General features: G+C 54.2%; 8 protein-coding genes across 8 annotated transcripts; 2 read left to right on the top strand and 6 right to left on the bottom strand.

Moving 5' to 3' along the window:
• Window positions 1-977: 977 nt before the first annotated feature.
• On the bottom strand, window positions 978-1785 carry POSPLADRAFT_1045422 (hypothetical protein; the record flags this gene model as incomplete). Its single annotated transcript, XM_024478748.1, has 5 exons — window positions 978-1178; window positions 1234-1379; window positions 1436-1596; window positions 1657-1699; window positions 1755-1785. 5 exons carry the CDS (start codon window positions 1783-1785, stop codon window positions 978-980), a joined length of 582 nt encoding a protein of 193 aa, XP_024341139.1.
• Window positions 1786-2220: 435 nt separating this feature from the next.
• On the bottom strand, window positions 2221-4066 carry POSPLADRAFT_1073872 (hypothetical protein; the record flags this gene model as incomplete). Its single annotated transcript, XM_024482650.1, has 11 exons — window positions 2221-2273; window positions 2325-2461; window positions 2521-2701; window positions 2752-2838; window positions 2898-2915; window positions 2973-3041; window positions 3099-3329; window positions 3384-3500; window positions 3551-3742; window positions 3799-3916; window positions 3981-4066. Coding segments are annotated over 11 exons (1287 nt in total), but the record flags the coding sequence as incomplete, so codon positions are not given.
• An 896-nt stretch (window positions 4067-4962) lies between these two features.
• Window positions 4963-5520, top strand: POSPLADRAFT_1045421 (hypothetical protein; the record flags this gene model as incomplete). Its single annotated transcript, XM_024478747.1, has 3 exons — window positions 4963-5182; window positions 5290-5358; window positions 5423-5520. 3 exons carry the CDS (start codon window positions 4963-4965, stop codon window positions 5518-5520), a joined length of 387 nt encoding a protein of 128 aa, XP_024341137.1.
• A 70-nt stretch (window positions 5521-5590) lies between these two features.
• POSPLADRAFT_1039373 (hypothetical protein) lies at window positions 5591-7348 on the bottom strand. The gene is made up of 5 exons (XM_024477530.1): window positions 7213-7348; window positions 6902-7158; window positions 6786-6847; window positions 6365-6728; window positions 5591-6337 (listed from the first exon to the last, which is right to left on the bottom strand). The coding sequence occupies exons 2-5, from the start codon at window positions 7107-7109 to the stop codon at window positions 5946-5948; spliced, it is 1026 nt and encodes a 341-aa protein (XP_024341136.1). The 5' UTR covers window positions 7110-7158; window positions 7213-7348; the 3' UTR covers window positions 5591-5945.
• A 2783-nt stretch (window positions 7349-10131) lies between these two features.
• POSPLADRAFT_1137669 (hypothetical protein) lies at window positions 10132-12097 on the top strand (the record flags this gene model as incomplete). The annotated part of the gene is made up of 14 exons (XM_024484820.1): window positions 10132-10239; window positions 10337-10396; window positions 10476-10513; window positions 10578-10587; window positions 10634-10654; window positions 10708-10733; window positions 10783-10808; window positions 11114-11129; window positions 11187-11229; window positions 11281-11381; window positions 11657-11694; window positions 11755-11779; window positions 11828-11935; window positions 12004-12097. The coding sequence occupies 14 exons, from the start codon at window positions 10132-10134 to the stop codon at window positions 12095-12097; spliced, it is 714 nt and encodes a 237-aa protein (XP_024341135.1).
• A 1386-nt stretch (window positions 12098-13483) lies between these two features.
• On the bottom strand, window positions 13484-15944 carry POSPLADRAFT_1073870 (hypothetical protein; the record flags this gene model as incomplete). Its single annotated transcript, XM_024482649.1, has 4 exons — window positions 13484-13675; window positions 13729-14131; window positions 14185-15109; window positions 15174-15944. The coding sequence occupies 3 exons, from the start codon at window positions 15942-15944 to the stop codon at window positions 13755-13757; spliced, it is 2073 nt and encodes a 690-aa protein (XP_024341134.1). The 3' UTR covers window positions 13484-13675; window positions 13729-13754.
• A 186-nt stretch (window positions 15945-16130) lies between these two features.
• On the bottom strand, window positions 16131-17873 carry POSPLADRAFT_1180010 (hypothetical protein). The gene is made up of 9 exons (XM_024488719.1): window positions 17725-17873; window positions 17418-17656; window positions 17231-17335; window positions 17037-17177; window positions 16914-16983; window positions 16597-16857; window positions 16438-16522; window positions 16314-16377; window positions 16131-16261 (listed from the first exon to the last, which is right to left on the bottom strand). The coding sequence occupies exons 1-9, from the start codon at window positions 17777-17779 to the stop codon at window positions 16244-16246; spliced, it is 1038 nt and encodes a 345-aa protein (XP_024341133.1). The 5' UTR covers window positions 17780-17873; the 3' UTR covers window positions 16131-16243.
• Window positions 17874-19330: 1457 nt separating this feature from the next.
• Window positions 19331-19777, bottom strand: POSPLADRAFT_1138210 (hypothetical protein; the record flags this gene model as incomplete). Its single annotated transcript, XM_024484879.1, has 3 exons — window positions 19331-19528; window positions 19570-19626; window positions 19682-19777. 3 exons carry the CDS (start codon window positions 19775-19777, stop codon window positions 19331-19333), a joined length of 351 nt encoding a protein of 116 aa, XP_024341132.1.
• Between the last annotated feature and the right edge of the window lie 219 nt (window positions 19778-19996).

Genomic DNA, 19996 nt, shown 5'->3' with positions numbered 1-19996 from the left:
TTGAGGATCTCCAGCTTTATTGTCTTGGTCGGATGCTGAACCGAGCTCTGGATGAAGGGAAGTATAACCGCATGCTTCATCGTGCAAGGAGCTGTACTCATGAGCCTCGGACGAGCTGCCAGTAGCGCATACTAAGTGTGTCGCCAGCGAAAGGTGTGCAATCTCGGTTGGCGACCTTCCGTCAGCTGCTCTTCAAGATGGCGCTCACAGGGCCATCCTTCGAGCCGTGATAGCGTATGTATGCAGATACTATTATGTCTATGAACTGCCTAATACTTGCCACACAGACAGCTACAGGAGCTCCTACCCAGGGTAGCTTTTGACGTATACGCGATGTCGCCGCGTGCCGACTCGATAACGCGATTGGCAGCGAGAGCAGCTGACACAGGAACCGCGATATGTTGTCCTGCGACCGTTTGCCTTACGCGTAAATCCTCATGCTCGCGTGCGGAATGGGCAGTGATGTCGCCCTCTTTCTGCTCCGGGGTTTCGCACACACCTGCACCTCGTTTTCGCATTCGCGATCATTTTTGGCAGCCTGGCAGGATCAGCAGACTTGCTTTCCGTATGTCTCGCACCGCTGAACCAGCAGCGTGTCTTCACAGACGTGAGGCTTCAACTACGTGGGCCCCGTCGCCGGGGCCGCAGACCGCGCTGGGAATAAGCAGGAACAGATCAGCCTCACCTGGGTTTCCTCAAGGGCGCCGCGGTCGTGACAGAGCCTATCATTTCTGGTATTTTGTATATTGTCTATGGCGCATATGGCCTTAGACAGGTGAAGGCATTCGTCGATGTCTGTGCGATGGCGACGGTCGTCACTAGCATCGTTGTCGTGGCAGGAAGACATAGGATCTGCACCTGAACAGGACACCTAAGTTCTTACGGGTCGGACATGTACAAGCGCAGGCCTCGAAGAGAAATGTGAGGTTAGGCTAATGATACATGTTGCACATCTAGAAGGGCTGTCGTGGGGTACATCATTTACTAACATTACCGGCCAAAAATCTTACGCCTTCCCCATCTGACACAGCTATGACCTGAGCTCTGTTCGTCTTCGTCAATATACTAATCGCCCTGCGCAATAAAGTATCTGGGATGCCAGACAGCTGCGATGGCACAGGGGGCTCTACGATCTCAAAGAATGTTAGAATGGTGTTGAGTTGTGCCGTTGAGGAGGCCTAGGAAGGACATTAATCACGAATTGGTGCGACACTTGTGCACAAGTGAACAAACCCAATCATGCAGCACCTCCGCCCATTCTTCTGGGAGGCGCCAGAAGAGCAGCACAGACCGTGTCTGTTTAACGGGCTCGTACATTGCTTTGTTCTTGGACACCATATCATCCAATATATAGGATAGATGTGATGGTGGCAGCCGCCCTGTGGACACAGTTCTACGTGAGCGAGACACATTCGAACGCGTGCGCACGACGTACGGTTTATCCTGTCATTCCGCAGAACCTCGTCCCAGTCGCTTCCTGGCGGCTCAGCATCCTCCACTCGCAGGTAGAACAGCCGCCTATGCCGCGCGTAAGACAATATCAGTCTTGTCCATTGCTCCGTTACGAGAGCCTGTGTTTCAGCCTTAGGTTGCAGTCTGCGGACGGGAGGTCAGGACCGACGACAGGAAAGGCAATCGTGTGACCCAGATTCTGACGTGAAGAAGGGTGGGGCGGCATGTATTGAGGGTAGCAAGAATCCTTAAATTGATGGTTTTGAGCCATGCTGGCGCATATGGAAGGACGGAGGGAGTACCAGATGGCGTTGTGTGAGGAGACAGGGACATCTTACGCGTCGTAAAAGGCCGAGTCAGTAATAGTCGCAAGGCCGCCTTGTTGAAGCCGAGAGGTGCGAAAGGGGCGGTTGTTCTTCAGCGAATTCTCTCCAGGCTGGCCGTCGCTCAATAGCACGGAAAAATGAGCGGACCAGTCTTAAACCGAATGATGGTAAGTGGAAGAGTAGTTGCGCTGCTGCAGACATGGTCGCCACTTCGGAGATCGGCAGTGCATCTCATCCTCGATCGAGAGATCATGCCGCAGCGATCTCGATTTGTCCTTTATCGTACACTCTCGTTTATAATGTTGCTGGCTCTGATCGCTAAATTTGAATTATCTATTGCAGTATCATACAGTATTTTTGTCAGATATACACTAGGTTCACAAGCTTAACTAAGAGAAACAGGAGAGCGCAAACGAATGCTAGCAACAAGGAAACCGATCACTCATCATCACTTTGGTCACCCAAGAATGCCATGATGCTTTGGCGAGCGTTCGCCTGCGATACGTAAGGACACGTCTGGAACGGAACCCAGAAGAAATCACATACCCGTCGTTTTGGTGCACCCGCAGACTCTGCTTCCGACTCTTCGTCATCCGATACCTGCTGCTGTCGCTGCACCTTCGTCCGGCTACGCTTCGACCCAGGACCCGTCTCGATTGCCTTGGCGAAGGTCTGTACATCCTCTGCGCACGGAAAGTTGTATGTCAGTGATTTGCTGACTGGTCAGCCGGACATCTCATACCAAGCTCCTGTGCCAATTCCCTCTTCTCACGGATCGCCTTCGCTTGTTCGAGGCTCATGCGGCCTGTCATGCCCAGGTCAGCCAGAATCTGCTTCAGCCGCTTGATTTGGTCGGAGGGGCGCTCAAGGTCCTTGAACTCTTTCGCCCAGACTCTGCGCACACCACACGCCACAACAAGAGACTATCGCCGGTGTCAGTCTTCACGGATCCATCGTGTTAGAAAAGCCATACCTTCAGCCGTTTGACGGTCTCTTCATCTTTTGACAGCTCCTTTGCAGGCGGCTTGGACTTCTTCTCCTTAGGCTCTCTTTTTGCCTTCTGTGTGGAGGAGCCGCGCTCATGAGTCTCACGCACGCCCCGGGCGATTGAGGACTCACGGTCTTTGTCTCGCCATCCTGTGCAGCAACATTCAGCAACAGTAACAAAGACCGAAGGACAGAACAGAGCTTCACCTTTCCACTCCTCTTGCGACCCCTCTTCGGGGGTTCGTCGATCAACACTGACATCTCTGACTCACTCTTCTATGTAGCCAGCCATGTATGAATGTCTACACGTTTCACGCTTTGGCACCGACTTACATCCCCGTCGTCCTTCTCGACAGCCGTCGTTGGCTCCGAGCCATCCCGTTGGGTCTCTACGGCAGTGGGCGACGATGGCTGATCGACAACATTCGACGATGCTGATTCCATTGTCGACTCGGGCTTGTCCCGGGAAGACGACGGTTTCGCTGCAGGGTCGACGTCTAAGCTGATCTCGGTGGACGTCTTTCGGCGCTTCTGCGGAGGTCCGGATGGCCCCTCCTCGGGCTCCTGCAACGTGAGCGGTCAGTCTCGGTCACCGAGACTGTCGACACACGGCACTACCTCGTCCGAGACCACAGCCTTCTTGCTCTTCTTCGCAGGTGTTGATTTCGCCTTTGGCGCCGCGTCGCCAGAAGGCTGATAGCTGTCTTCGTTCTCGCTGTCAGATGGTATAACAGACTGTAATACGTTTGCGTAGGGAGCATATAGAGACGACGGTGCAGACGTACCGGGGACCGCGTGACCTTGGCCTTGGCACCTTTCCCTGCTCTCTTCGAGGGTGCCTTCTCCTTCTCCTTGGTTTTTGCGGCGGCCTTGACCTTCGACCGCGGCTTCTTGCCCACGTCATCTGCTGCAGACTTGCGCTTCCTCGCAGGCTTTGCATTTGGCTCTTCTTCACTTTTCACCCCTTCCAGCTCCTCCTGCGTACACCGATCAATGCGAGGGAGCGCCACGCAAGATCGAACGACGACCGTACCATCGTAGCAGCCACCACAGCCTTCACGCGCGCCTTGTGCTCGTCCTCGTCCAGCGCCCCAGGTGTCAACGCGAGCCGCTCCTCAACCCGCTTGCGCACAAGCCGTGGCGTCAGCTCACTAGGACACCGCAAGCCATCAGTCACAGCCCAGCACGCACGAGAGACGAACGCTCTTCACACACTCGATGGTCCCGTCCGCGTTGGCCTGCTTGATGATTTCCCGCGTCGCCTGTTCGACGGCGTGCACGTCGACGTCTGCCTGAGACATATTGTTCGGATGGGGGCAATGAGCAGAGTTGGAATGTCGAATGAAGCGCCAGGGTGACAGTCGTCGGACGCGCTTCGGGCGCGTGTGGGCGCAGACGCGTTTGGGCGTATTTGGCTAGACGCGTCTGTCACGTGGTGCAGCGCGACGCGACGCGTCCTCGGTGGACACTGGACAGGGATTAGTGGGTGAGTTAGGTCAGCAAACCGATGGAGCTACCTATACAGCGTGCGACGCCTACATAAGTACATGTAACTTGGGCCGGCGACGCTCGCCCGACGCAGCCAGAGGCCAACACCGTACACCTGTTGGAACAACGGTGCGAACGGCGCGGGGCGCGTTTGTCCACGGGCGTAGCGATGCCCGTAAGGGACAATCGCGTGCGGTACGTACATCGCGCGGGGTCGTTATATACTACGATAGGGGCCTCCGGCCCCCGGCTACTCGCGCGCCCGAGCTTGCGAGCTCGTTCCTGACCGCGCGGGTCAGCGCGTTTCAACAACACCACGGACGCGCAATCCCAAAAAGGAAATAACGCGTTCCATCTCCACCCATTCAAGATGCAGAGTCAACTTCCGCACGCGTCGACATGTACATGTGAGCATCCTGTCTTTATTGCAACCATACGATGTATGCTAGAAATTGGTTTAGTTCCTATCATTTCTGGACCCTGTATGTCATTTCCATGTTTAACCACCAGTGGTGAAATCTGCAAGCGCCGACTGTCACCATAAATTGCCGGCTGGTGGAGACTTGCCAGTCTCCATGATGTCAGTATGATCCAGGGCCCCACAACACTGTACTTTATATACCATCGGGCTGCATATACACAACGAGTTCACTTCTCACAAACCCCCAATCTTCCGCTGTTGTTATTGTCCGTATAATCACACAAAACGATGTCCGAGCCGTCCAAAAACACCATGTCGGGAAACAAACCGATGAACAGTACCTTCCAGGATCCCACCGCTTTCGGGTACAGTGACCTGGGAACTAGAACTCGCTCAGACAACACCGAGGCGGTCAGCGGGACCACAGGCTCTCTCGTGGAAAGACCTGTCGACGCGGGCGCAAGACACGAATACGCCAATCCTGCCCCGAGTTCGCTGGCACAAGGAGGTACGTGACCATCGATTGCAGCTCAGACGTGAGGTGCAAACGGGCTGAACGAGGGACCTTCCAGGTGCAACGTTTGATCCATCATCGCAAATGACTGCACAGTCAAGATGGGGATCCCGTAGGGAAGCAAGTTCTCGAAGAGGCCAAGAAGCTACCAGGCGCGGAAGGCCCTGTGGGTAAGTGCATTAAGCAGGCCATTGCGCGCGTTGCATGTCCCAACCCATCCAATTGAACGTACAGTAAAGGGTAATGCGTCAGCTGTCGAGGATGCCAAGCAGGATGTCGGCTTCATGGAAGGACAATTGAGCACTGTTGCGACGCAGACTCGGAACTACTAGTGCCGTGCAAGGTCAGTGAGGGCTGCGGTAACATGCCATCGTATCAATCTTCTGTCTACTTTGCCGTTGTCCACTCCAGACGCATGTCAGTATTAGGAACTACCAGTCAACTAGCGATCAAGAACCCAACGACGACAAACAGAAGTTTTAAGCACCTATTCGTATACAACCAAATAAATATTGTATATTAGCTAAATGAACAGCGAGGCAAGCGAACAGCGCCAATACGGACTTGGGGAGCTCAAATACATGCACAGATCCATGCGTGACGAAAGAACTCAACAGTACGGCAAACATACCCGGAAGGCCAAGATCAGTACAACAATAAGGACAGTGAATCTATCAACGTTAGAGCAGACACACGGGTGCGGTCGTGAGAAGGTGACATGCCAATTAAGTTAGGGAATTTGTAGCAGACGGGTATGTTAGAACGCTACGACGAAGGTGAGCGCGGCGGCGCCCAGGGCGATAGCTGCGCGGAAGACGTAGGTGTTGACCTTGAGAGCGGCGGCAGCACTGGCGTTGGCGGCAGCCGTCGGAGAAGAACCATCACTGGAACCATCAGCACCGTTACTGTCAGCCGTGGGGTTGACCGGGCTTGAGACGCCAGTGCCGATTGCAGAGCTACGGGTGACGGTGACGATTGTGACCGGGGTGGTCGTCGCTGCAGGGCCTGAGACAATTACGGTAGTGTCCACTGGTGGCCCGCTGATCGAGGACGAGTCGGATACGGCACTGGAGGTGGTGCCAATGGAAGCGGTAGAGTTGGTAGAGGCGGTAGAGGCGGTAGAGGCGGTAGAGGCGGTAGAGGCGGTAGAGGCGATAGAGTTGGTAGAGGCGGTAGAGTCAGTAGGGACAGTAGATGCAGTGGAAGCGGTAGAAACGGCAGAAACGGTAAATGATGAGATAACGGGAGTGGAAGAGAAAGAGCTAGCTGACGTTGTAGAGGCGGGCCCTGAGGCACCTGACGAGGCCGATGGAGCCGCTGCAGTGCTTTCACCGTAAGCGGGGGCGGAACCTGGATCGGAATCGCCGACAAGCGAACCGACACCCCAAGTGACGTTATTGTTACCGCTGTATACGGTCCACTGGCTTGGCGGGGTTGTGTTGCCGTCCTTGTCCGCGATGGCGAAGCGGCCAGTCCAGTAGAGCGAGTCCGAGTACGGCGAGCTAAATTGATAGAAGTAAATAGCCGAGTTCGGGTCAACCTAAGAAGAGTCTGCATGTGAGCGTGCCGAACGCGAGACAAATATCGCAAAACGTACTTCGGGACACGAGTAGCTGTAGCTGTTTTTGTTCGGATCGGTTCCATCAACGGTTGCCACAGCTAGACGACGGGGAGTGATTAATTATCAGACAATGGGAAGACACCGGTGCGTACTCTTCAGAAATTGCATGGCCAGGTTGCTTCCGGTCATGAGCTCAATGTTCATGGTTTTCCAGACGCCCGAGGTGTCTGCATTCCACGCAACATCACAGTTTGCGCCTTCATTGTAGACAGCACCGGGGCTGGGGGTCGTAGGGCCCGGATCGGCGAGCACAAGCGCGGAGCCGGCAGTGAGAGCAGCGAAGAAGATAGGTGCGAACATTTCGGTGAGAAACGAAGAAGAGCAGTCAGAGACGAAGGCAGGGGCGTTGCTGTCAACGCAACCGGTCAGCCAAAAACCCGAAGAAATGCAATTGTGCGCATACTGAAGGTGGGTGAAGATAGACACCGAGAGCAACGCCGGAGCACAAAAAGAGTGACGGGGTGGAAGGAGTGGACGGTCCTGACTCTGTGAGGGGAGAGGGGAACCTGTTACGCGTTAAAAGGAGCGCGTCAAGATGGGTCAGCCTCAACGACCAAACATTAGTGCCAAGCCCACATGGACGGCGGTGTTCCAAATCCTGTACCTGCCAAATCCGGCTAATCCTCTCTCTGAAAGATATCGGGCACGTGGAATACCCGACAGGACGGACCAGCAACCCAATCGGTGCCTGTGATTGGTCCGCCACCGACATCTGCACCGTCGCCGCTCATCAGCCGCCCTCGCGTATAACTCGCATGTCGACCGCGTACACAGAAAGGCGGTTCTTCGCCATTCGCGGGACAAACTCACCGTGTCTTCGATTGCTGCACTTGCAGAGAAAGCCCAACCTTCGCTGCAAAGATTGGGCACGCACGAGTTCCGGTGAGCGCCAGGCACCATCATAATGCGGCCATGTCGAGAGCTCAATTACAACGACAGACAACAGATCGTGCGACTTGCAAAGTCAAACAACATCCTCTTCTCGGTGTATCTGGGCACCGCATGAGGACGCGTTGACTCGACATAAGAGCGCGCTTACCTCTGCCGCCAGCCTCGTCCATTCCGTCAGACTTCGTAGATATTCGTCCCTGCCTTCGTCGACATGCGTGTCCTGATGCCACAGCACGAAGGACGAGAACGCAGCACTGGGCTGCAGCACGCGCGCTGGAAGACCTGCCTCGTCCTGTGATCCTGCGCCCTCGGGCCCGTCCGCGTGACTCCCATGGCCACCATTCTCAGGCTCAGCGTCCACGCCAACGACATCGACATCGATGACCTGCGCAGAGCGCCGTGTATTTCGTCTGCGGGTATTCTTCGCCTTGCCCTTCGGCTCCTCCCCCTCGCGCTCTTGTGTTCGCCTATCTTTCGCATCTGGAGTGCGCACAATAAGTCCAGAATAGCCTTGAGGGAGCTCAACTTGCAGCCCCTGCACTGTGCGGCCTCTGAAAGCCGCCACAAATCGCTGCGGAGTCGCAGGCGTCGCGCTACTATTGATCATTTCGACATCTGATGAATCCAGCGTGGCGCTTGACGAAGTCGCAACGAGGGTCGACTGCGAAGAGCCTGCTGTCAGCTGTGTGTCACCGCCCGCTGTCTGTGGTTCCTCGCAGGTCGTTATAGCTCGCCCATATGTCGGTGCAGGGGCAGGTTTTACGCGAAAATATGTCGAGACAGGCGCAGGACCAGAATAGTCAATGTGAAAAGGCATAAGGTACGGCGTGCATGTTGGCAGCGTGTCCTTCGCAAGTCCGAGCTTCAGTGGTGGTGCAGTGTCGGTCATGGTGAGACGTGCTGAGAAACTAGAAACTAGAAGAGGATGCAAGCGACTGTGGAGAGAGTGGCTAAGGCGCAGCACGTCGCGTCGCGTCGCGGCATCATGTGATTGACGCGACACTCTATACCCACGCGTGTCCGAAGCGCTGACTGGCACCCATTCCACATTCCGACTAGTGTAAGGCGAATAAATCGGTGTAAATTACCCTGCACTTTTTAAAGGTAATTCACAGGTCATTCACACTTTTCTCACAAGGGTGTCCGTTCCGAGGTGTAAATAATGTAAATTAGGGTATGTCACATGTCGGATGCACCCGGGGAGCCAGCACTTGGGCCAATGATCTCTTGTGCCTCTCTGGTGACAGTCGGCACTTGCGAATCTCCCTATTGAGAATGGAATAATCCTTTGCAGTAGAGAGATTTTCAAGCAGCTTGCTAAAATGGCGAGAATTTTCATTTCAATGTTTATCTCCTCATGTGCAAAGCGGGGCCATAGTAGTACATGTCAACAGGGTGCCCTGATGAGGAGCTTATATCGTCGATCGGATAGACAGCTCAGTTGTACGCCCTTGATCTCTTTGACAGTGGGGCAGCGTCACATCATGGCCGCCATGAATGTGAGTTCTTTTTGGTCTACACAGCATTGTATGTTTGATGCTAACAGACAGACAACCTCGCTGTGGAATCGCCGTTCACGATAAGGTGGCCTTCGGTCTCAGAAAAATCCGCGGTTCGCGGCAGATATCAATTCGTGAGTCTCATTGCGACTAAATCAGTGAAATTCATATACTCATGCTCATGAAATCAACGTCCTCATATGGGCGAACGTACTCAGGCTGCTCAATCTTGCACGTCTTTTGCGACATAATTGTTCTTGGAGCCGTGGAAGCTTCCTCTGCATCGCGCAGGTAATTAACAGTCCAGTGTGCGCTCGATATTCTTCTGAACACACAAAGTCGTCCGTATGTGCCGCCCATTCACAATGTCACATATCACCTCGTTTGTCGTGTCCTGTCAACGTTCGTCTCCCAAGCACCGCTTTACTTACGATGGCGCTGCACTCTGATGACTTACGTTCCCAGAGAATCATGTCAAGCTGCGATTGTACTTCCTACCGCGGTGATTGATACTTCACAGTATTCGTGAACGGAGACGAGAGCGGAAGACGGACCCTTTGCTTGAAGGTTGACATTCCTGGATAGATATCTCGTCAGCTTCCATGATGCTGATTTGGTCATGGTACCTGCTAGAAGCCATTCAAGGGCGGTTTCACCCGAAGTGCCACAGCATTTTTGACATTGCTCGTCAAAATACTTTGTTGACATCTATCTTCCAAATACATATCATTTCACCTTATACGAGCAAGCAACTTCCTGTCCCGCGAGTCTCCACTCTCATTTAAAGGCACCCCATTCATCCGGGCATCTTAGCAGGGCATCCTGTTGACCTCCCTTCCCCATGGATACAACAATAAGCAACTCAATTGGGATGTACCTCATTGGCACAGTCTTGTCTTATGCGTCAGTATCCCACATGCTTGTCGACAAGGATGTCCACTGAGGATTGTTTGACAAATAGATTATTCGGTTGTGCAATAGGACAAGCAATACTGTACTACACATGGTACCAGTCGGATTCCTCGGTCACAAATTTGATGGTTAGTCAAGATGTATTCTAGCAGACGTCATGATAGACTTGTTGCTTGTTCTAGGTCGCTGTGGTGATGTACATGAACCACCGATGTGCGCAAACAGGGACCTAACCAAGGTTATTTCAGGATTCTTGATAGCGTCAGAAATATATGGGGTTCACAGGTATGTATGTGCACCGCTAATAAAGTTGATAGGTATAGATCATATTGTTACCCAGCTCCTATGGATGTATCATGTACAGAACCACGGGGACTTGTTCAATTTCCTTATAGTCTCTCAGTGAGTCTTTCTTTTTCCACTTCTCTATCGTTTTCCGAGTTAATTCGGCTTCCCTATTTTATAGCTCAGGAGCAGTGAGTAATAACATCAGGGTGCTTAGTATATATCATTGACCTATAGCAGTTGTATCAGCTCACCGAGGTGAGTATTGTCATTAAACTTTGGCTAATGAGTACAAACCAAGATTATTTAAGGCCATCATGATCGTTCTAGTGCAATGGTATGTCACGCAAATTTTGTCTTAACAAATAGCTCATTATTACTATCAGGTTTTTCGTTCGGGCCATCTGGCCTTGTAGGTGGACTTGACTAGAGAGTTTCATGGTGGTCCGCTGATGGGCGTCATGCGACAGTAATAAGAATCAAATCACTCAGGCTTCCGTTCACTGCTGTTATCGTATGTTTCATTACATTCTTAGCTCTCCCAGCTCACTCTGCAATCCAGATGCTACTCACGGTAATGGGTCTCGGTGAGGCCTCTTGCACATCTCAATTTGCATTTTACCAACTCCGCACGTTCTAGGAAGCACCATAGGTCGCTTTGAAGCTATTATTCACGGCATAATTAAGAGTTTTACTTACCCAAACTCCTATTTGTAGCACTGGTATACAATCTGTAAGCTTTGAAGGCGCAAGCATATGAAAAATGAAGAATACTTATATGATTCTACAGTTGGTCGAGGGATCTTCTGGTCGGGGCCATACAAGACAACGAGGTATGTACGACATAATCCTATCACGTTGGGATGCATAATATCGCTGAACAGATCGTTATATTCATTGCAATTTGCACTTCGACTGCTGCGGATCTCTACATTGCCGTCTCTCTATGTCTAGTGCTGCATGGTGCACGCACTGGTTTCAGAAGGTTAGCTGTTCTTAGTTTGCATATTCGGATGCAGTACATTCAATCTGCCTTGCAGCACCGGAAGCATGCTCTCAACGCTCATCATGTATACCATCAGCCGTGGCATTCTGACCTTGTACGCCTTCCTCGTGACGGAATGTACTCGCTGAGTTTCAACTATTGGTCAATAGTCTCGTTCATTCATTAACAGTCGCCACTGTCAGTCATACGTGGTTACTCCCAGGGATCGTTATTGACATTCTGCCTTAGCTCGTATATTGTGTCCGCCGCAACAGTGTAATCGCCATGATATTTTACCTGCCGGTGGGATCGAGTAAGTGCTCTCTTTTCATATGTTGTAACAGAGCTTGTCGTTTTTGACAAAGGCTTTTAGTCTATGCTAACTCTCTCCTTGCTGCGTGCGTATAACTAGTTATGTTTCCGTGCCACGCGCTTACTTAATACAGGCTCAATATCCGAAAACGTGTCAGTGAAGCGGGTGCTGCGGCTCACAATTCGGTCGTTGTCCCCAATATAAATACAGACCATTTGGGCCTGCAGAACCACCAAGAAAGGTGATCTCGCATTTACTCACCTTTTGAACATCGACTCACTTGATACGATGCGACGATATCACTGACAGTGACGAACTACATGGTCTACCGGACTCGCAGCCCACGGCTGATATTGAGTTAGCAGACAACGCTGAATCGGCGGCCCAGTGGCGACTGGCTTGATTTGAATGGTGATAATAGCACCCAGACATCTCCGATAAACTTAGCAAATTCAGATCCTTCTGGTATCGTCTTTGCATTTCTCTTTTATAACCTCTTTAGTAGGAATACCATTGATACACAATTTCTCTTGATATATTCATACAACCTGCAATGATCCCGAGTAATCACCAGAAGCCCCTGATTCCCTCTGCCTGGAAGGAATTAACGCTGATGTTCCTGGAACGAGAGTCGGGCGGAAGGTCTTCTGGGGTCAAGTCAAACTGCTGTGTATGTTTAGATTTCGCTGAGCACCATGTTCGGCATAGACTGAATGTCCTTATTGTGACGTGCTCGAGCTCTAGTACTTCCAAGGATGCCAGCGGCCGTCCAAGCAGTCCGGGCACGGGAAGACCGCGACTTAGAAGCTCGGTATACAGTACATCGCGCCAGATGCTGCGCTCTTGTGTGGCCCGCCAGATGTTACGACATGTAAGTAGAATGTGCCGATCGTGCCACACCTGTCGCAAAGCAAGAATGTCCGACACGCTCAAGTGTTGACATATCTGGAAAAGGATACTAAGAGCAAGGAAGTTCGCGGTTTCATCGGCCAGGTTTGGCATGTTCTGCGTACAAGTCTGTGCACAAACAGATAAATATCGACCAGCGAGTAAGTGCCTAGGTGGTGGTCGCAGTGGTGTAGAATACGACGTAGCTTATTGAATGCGGAGTCGAATGCGATCAAACGTTATCTTTATCTTCTTTTGATTCATGTTCGAGCCCCAGAATTCCGCTTGCATATGTGCAAAGACAATGCATATAACGGTACATAGGACTTGTTCTCCGAATCAAACTCCTCGACTAATCTGTAGCTGAATCGACGACTGCAGGTGCAAAAGTGCGGTACAGCTTTGATGGCCGCGCTTCCGAATCTGGTATGCGCATGCCCTAATGGGGAAAATAACGCTGATCGGTTCGGAATGCAGGATCTTTCAGCCGTGAGTCAAGACACCGACTGCAGCAAATGTCCCGACATATCACCCCTCTGATATGACACTCACCGCATTTGACAGACGGCAGCCTTCGCCGTTCGATCGATGCTCTCCCGCTGCGTCGCACGTATAAGAACTTCAAGTTTGACTCCCATTTCTGGATTCATCGTTCTCTCGCCCCCTCTCGCCACTCATCCGAGCGGGATCCCTTTGTCAGCGGGGTTTCACTGATACCAGGTAGGTTCAAGGCCCTAGTCATGGTAGTTGCGTTGGTTATTGTTGACAGACACCGGGAATAGCGTCGACGCCACATGTTACTTGCATCAACCCCGTCTTATATGCTCCTAAGGGTACCCGCTCATGGCCGACTCGTATATGCTCCGCATAGACTCGGTAAGACCAGATCGATCAAGATATTGATACTAATGCATTGTATATAGCGCGATACATTCCAGAGCATTCCAGTTATAACGATATTCTTCCAGTCCGATTGTGTAACACTGATACTAGTCGCTCGGCGAACTAGAGCTAACGTCGGGAACCAAAGGTACAATATTAGGTGATTAGAATAGCGACTAAAGGTGCCCAGCCGGCGAATACACTAATGGATCTGACGTTCAAGGGTGAGTCGCGTATTCCAACTATAGCGCACAGGAAACTCACATGCGATACACTAGGGGAAAATCTGATCACGCTTCGTTCCCTGCTGCTTCGTACATCGAGGCGGTACCCTTCGTGTCAAGTACGTTCTCCAGCGGATCCTTGGCTACCCGCACCGAGTATCTCTTGGCTTTCGGTGGTCTCGCATTTTCTTGGACAAGCCAGCTTGAACTGGGTCTCCGATGGTCAGAATTCGCGCGTCGCAATGCCGCGAGGAGCGTCTGGGGCAGCGGATCCGTGCGCGAGCGTGGTTGCCAAGACTGCACGCGTCGTGCGGACGCTCTCCGCTCGTGCTCCGTGCGGTGCCAGGCGTCATCCTTCGCACCAGACGTGGTGAGGGGTGGTATAATGGTGCGATCAAATGCCGGTGATGGTAGCGCCATATGCGGCGAAAGCGAAGGTACGTCTGCAGTTCCTCCGTCATTTGAGCGTCCCACCTCCCCTAATTCATATACGCACCGAGCGTTTCCCGTTTTGAGGTCGGGCTCATGACAATGAGTTGTGGTAGCGGTGGGTGCGCCTCTGGGGATGCTGTCGTTGCTGGAGACGTAGGCCGTGTCTCTGTCAATTCCAGAAATGATCCACCTTTGTAGGTGGCGGTATCGACCTGGATGGTGGGTATCTGGGGCGCTTCACTGTCCGTCACGACAGATGGACGCCGTCTACTCTTGCTTCGGCTCCGCGCCCGCCGAAGCGTGGCCGACTGCTCGAAAGCGCTTGGTGGAGGTGACTTTGGCGACCTCGGGAGCCTTAGACTCGCTTTGGACGCCCGGACGCTCCGCCGTCTCGCAGCTGACACCCGGCTCGCACGGTCGGCGACTTGTGACTGGGGAGTCGAGACGTTCGCATATGCGGCCTTTGTGGCGACCGCTTTCCCTGTGATCTCTATCACCTCCGCAAGCTGTACGCTGCGTTCTGTGCTCGTCTCCCCGATCACAGCGCTGGTATCCCCGAACTGTTCGTCAGGATACGGGAACTCGAAGTTGTCCAGGTCGTCCATCTCCTGGGCGAGCTCTTCTGCTACCTTCCACGCTTCCTCGAGTTCCTCGGTTAGCTCGTCAACCTTGGCCCGGGCGGTAGCAAGGTCGGTGGCGCGCCGCCCGTAGGATGCATTGAGCTTCCGGAGCGCTATGCCTAGCGCAGAGGCCACGTGCACGTCCTGAATACGCTGGATCTGCGCGCGCTGGTCGGAGACGGTGAGAAGGGTCTCCATCAGCCGATCACAGGACGCAGTGACTTCTGCGAGCTGGCAGGTCAAATTTACCAGTGCTTCGTAGTCGCCGCCCTCCGAGGATGGAGCGAAGGACAGTGCGTTCAGCGATCGCATAAGCATCATCCTCCGGTGCACGTTGAACCGGTACTGCGACTGAGTCGTCGCCTTGAGCTGTGGAGTCACAGCGGCTGTCAGATACGACCTCGTCGGAGGAAAGGTGACAGCTCTAACGCACCACTTCAAGACGCTCGACTTCTTTGCCCAGCTCCTCGTTGTAGACTTGGAGGGGAACCAGGCGTATGAAGGACTCTTGTGCGGACGCACGGATGGCTACAGAGACGATCTCCTGCAGCTGCTCCGACGTCATGTTCCACTGTGCTGCTTCCAGGGTCATGCCCCGCCATTGCACGGGCACAGACTCGAAATTGGGAGGCGGGGGCTGGCTGAGCGCGGCCATCTTCTTGAGGACCTTTACCGCCGGCGATCCTGACACAGTCCGGGAGGGGGCAACGGACTCTCCCACGGACGTCTGGACGCCTCTGCTCGTCGTGTTTCTCCGCGAGGCCGAGGAGCCGCACTCGGACGGCGCGTCGGGGCCGAGGCCTGAAAAGGCGGGCGAGGAGGGCGACCATGCCGTGGACGAGCGCGGGCTGGAGTACGCGGGCGTCGCCTCCTCGCAGCGCTGGAACGTATCAAGGGGTATCGCGCTCTTGGGCGAGCTCTTGGACGCAGACTTGGGGCCGCGAGGGCCATGGGGGAGCGGCGGACGGGTCCTGGCAGACGGGGTGGTGGGCGAGCCCACGAACGTCGGGGAGCATACGGGCGAGACTTGCATCGGGGCGTCGGGGGCAGCGAGGACGACGAGGGTCCCAGGCGCGGGATTAGGTGGACATGGGAGAGGAAGGGCAGGAGGACGTCGAGTGCCTGATGCCGCCGTGATGGACTCTACATGAGGGTCCGGTGTAGGCGCCCGATTATCGCCTGTGCGGGGGTCACGTAAATTCATTGTGGAGGCGCTTGCCAGTGCCATCTCAGATCGGGGCGCGCAATATCCTCTACCCGCCCCTCGGCTTTGATCCCCAGTTGCATACGCGAACATGTAAGGCACGGCGGGCGCGACAACGAAGACTGACCATCCATCTCGCCTCGGAAGCGCCTGCGGCTCCGAGTCGGGACCACGTAGGACGTGTACTTGGATTTGACAGAGAACTCTGTTGCGTGGTTACATAGCAGTACAGCGTACAGATACACTCTCGTGCGACCTCTGACTACAACACGATCGACAAGGTGCGCTTAGACGCCCGACTACGACGCAATCAACACCTGCGGCGAATCAGCATCGTCAGGTAAATGTGGTGGAGGTGGAGGCACTCACCGCTGATGGTGTCAGCCCCAGATCGCGTAGTGTGCGTGAGAAGTCGTCGCGAGTGAACGTTTTCCTGTCCCACAGCAAACCACATGAGCATTGACAGTTGCTGTGAACATAGGGACGAGCGTACCTCGGGAAGTGCTGAGCAAAGGTTACGGTCTCTACGTCCACCGCCAGCGTCTGCCCTGCTAGAAACTCGGCCACCGCACGCAACGCTGCAACGCCCACAACATGTCAGATATGCCAATAGATGTGGGTGGCTACGCCAGTCCGAGGCAATGACACGTACTCGAGTCGCTGGGCAGCGTAGTCGTGTACGGCTGGCCACCGCTTGCCATGCGGATCTGAAGGCGCGTCTCCGCGTAGTCCTTTGAAGCTGCCTTCGGTGCCGCCACTGCAGGCGCCGCGGCGGTGCTGGGCGTGGAGCTGCCTGGTAGTGGCTTCCCCTCGCGCAGCGCCTTCTCGCGGGCGGCCTTTGCGGCGCGCTCACGCTTGTCGGCTTCGATCTGCGCCTTGATGGCTGCGCGCGCCTTTGCGTCTTCCACTTTCTCTACAGGCGCGAGTGGTGTGAGAGTGCCACAAACGTGCATAGGACAGATCATGTACCGCGTCGTTTCGCCTCTGCTTCCTTCTTCATCTCCTTGGCCCGAATCTCTTCACGGAGTTCGTTCATGTCCTGACGGGATCAATTCGCCTTGGTGATGAATGACAGGACGCTGTGGTACCCACCTTCCCAGCCTTCCTCCGGATGGTTTCGTTTGCAAGATTCTCTCGGGCCTCCTGCTGTGCCTTCACGGCCCGCTTCTCTGACATCTTCTCTCGCAGCTCAGCAAGCTTCTGCTTCTTCTCTTCTTCCGTCAATGGCTTGATCTGCAGCAACGTCAAAAAACACGCTGGAATCCCCTGAAGAGCCTTGAGCGTACCTCCTCGGTCGACTCCTCGAACTGATCGTGCCCGCTTTTCTCGGCGTGATAGTTTGCCAGTGCGGTGTTCTTGAAGATTTTGCCACACACAGAACACTTGATGCTCTGTGGGGCATGGGCACGATCATGAGGATAAGGCCACTACAATGAGCGCGAGACCAAAAAGGACAAGTGGCGTGTCGCGCACCTTGGCTTCGACATCAGCAACTGCAGCGGCGCCTGCGCCGGCGGACCCATAGACTGCCTTCAGTGCCTCCATATCCTCGTCGTTTTCATCGATCGCCTGGCCCGTGCTCTCTGCGCCCGGCCCGCTCGACGCGCTGGACGACGACACGGACGAGAGATCAGGCACGGGCTTGCCCTCGTTCTCGAGGATATGGTCCATGGCGGGCTGCAGGCCGCGTCCTCCGGTCGCCTTGATTGCCCCTGCGCGTTGTGCGAGGAATATATATGTGAGTGAAGCTCGATGAGCGAAAAGGCGGCCGTCTGCGTACATTCGACGCGAGCGGGGTCGAAACCCATCTGGAGCAGGACATCCTTGTCGGACATGTTGACGCGATGTTCAAAGACGATGGTGTGGTTGGTTATACGAGTCTATTTCGTGGATAGCGATGGTGATTGAGGGACAAGCTCAAGACGGAACGGGGATGGGATGGTTGAGTTGCTGTGCCACTTAGGACTTAGGACTCAGCAGTACGTAACCGTGGCCCGATCGAGAATGATCGAGATATGATTGGGCGCTAATGCGTCCGACATACAAATCCGCAGTACCCGAAATTGACTGGAAGTCGGAATCCGACTAGTGTCACACCTAAGTAATATCACTAAAGGAGTTTGCTTCCGCGACGCAGGATATGTATGCGCCCCATGGAAGACCGGCAACCAAGATGGTACGGCTTCAATGGTACCGAGCTCTTCACCCCCTTAGCGGTGCGACAGGGAAGGAATATGGTCCTGAGTGTCGCGAAAAGCGGTACATTGATTGATTCACATAACACCGAAGGTGTTTCAGCCAGGTCACCAGCCTCAAGGCCTCACCCTCGGCTGAGTTCAAGTAGTGTTGCTGAGGGCCCGGCTCGGGCCCAAAGCCCTCCTTTGGGCCGCGCTTTTGGCGGCTGGGCCGTGAACATCACTAAGTCCAAGAAGGGACTCCGACGAACGCTCTGTTCATTTCGACTTCACATGAAGCCAAGCCTGTCCTTCCGACGGTTGTGAGATATTAGTCACGGTGGTTTGCAGCGCAAGAGGGCGTGGATGCGCGCCCACCGCCTGTATCGTTGTAATTTCGGGTGGAACGCCGCACTCACTCCCGGATACTGGCGCCTGCAGCGTGTCTCTCGTGCGCCGTACCGTGGAGGTCGGCTAGTAACTTTGTCGGAGCTGCGGGTGGCCCACTCGCGCGGTGTTCGCATGCGTCGTGGAAAGCTCCACAGGCAGGCGCTGTGCAAGGCGCGGCCGGGAGGATGGGCATGCCCGTCTGAGCGGCGTATGCTCTCATCTCATGATTGAGGGTGCATTCGCCCGACTGGGCTACGATGAAGTTCTTCTCCTACTTGGGTCTCGGCCCTCGAATCTCCAAGACTTCTATGAGATCGCGCCGAGCCAGGTTCGATTGCGGGGTAGAATACCCTTTCGACCCTAGAATCTTGATTGAGATCCGTGCCATACGATACCTCTGCAGGAGGCCTCGCTGAATTCTGTTAAAGGTAATCAACATCGTTCTCCAGCGTTGAAAAGTCGTATCGTCCGGCGTTCTCACTGCGGGATTCTATTTTCCCAGACGTGCGGCCGTTATCCTTGTCGAGGGCAACTCAGGTGAGATCTCGCTTGGTCAGGCATTGCGCGCTCCCCCTCAGAGTGCGTCTTCCCACAGACGGGCACGCATCCGCTCTCATCCTGCCTCGTGCTAGCCGCACATTTGCGGCAGGTGCGTTACTGGCTAGCGGGGCATACAAATGGGTTCTCAACGGGATGGGACGCCCAGAACCCAGTCCGGCATGCCTATTAGAAGTGAAAGAATATTACACCGAGATCTAGATAACGGAGGAAACATGAGCGGAAGAGGGTGTAGAGGATGGTGCACTCATGGTATCTGATATCTCATGGCGATGAGCTGGGCCAGAACCACCAGAGAACCTTCCAGAGTAGCCAGAGCGCAATGAAGGCCGCCGCGCAGTACGCTATGGTCCGCCACTGCTTCACGCCTCCTGAGCCAATACCAAAAGCCTGTCCAGCTCGTCGCGATGATTGGGCAAGGGAAGTGCCGAAGGATGCGAACGTGTCGCGCTGTGGAAATCCCTGTAGCCAGCTGACCAGAGCCAGGGGGTGGGCATGCTCACTGCAGAGTCCAGAGCCGAGTTCTGTCCCTCGACATCGTCGTAAATGTCCGTAGTAACCTGTCGAGTGCCGAGTCTCGTAAGAACAGTCATGTATGAGGATGTCTTCACGCACGCCGCGCAATGTTCGGAGCTTGGTGTGCAGCTCATCTAGTCTCTGGTCATTCTGAGACTCGTAGGTGTCTTCTACACGGTCTCGAGATGAAGACATGTTGCAAGAATAATAAACCTGGTACAATCGAAACCCGGAGGTCTATGTACAGACGCCGGTTCGGGCAATCAACCACGTGGGCAAAGCTGTGGACGCTGCGCTGACTAAGCAGGGTATAGCAGCCGCTGCGCGACGTGTCTGTACATACGCGCGACCGGTGCGGTCATAACATATCCTCTGTTTCTCCCTTTTCCCTCCTGCTGTTAATCTTCAAGCCAA

The sequence above is a fragment of the Postia placenta genome, assembly GCF_002117355.1.
Source record: "Postia placenta MAD-698-R-SB12 unplaced genomic scaffold POSPLAscaffold_4, whole genome shotgun sequence".
Lineage (NCBI taxonomy): Eukaryota > Fungi > Basidiomycota > Agaricomycetes > Polyporales > Adustoporiaceae > Rhodonia > Rhodonia placenta.
The sequence above is the reverse complement of the archived record's forward strand: the minus strand, read 5'-3'. Positions and strand labels throughout refer to the sequence as shown.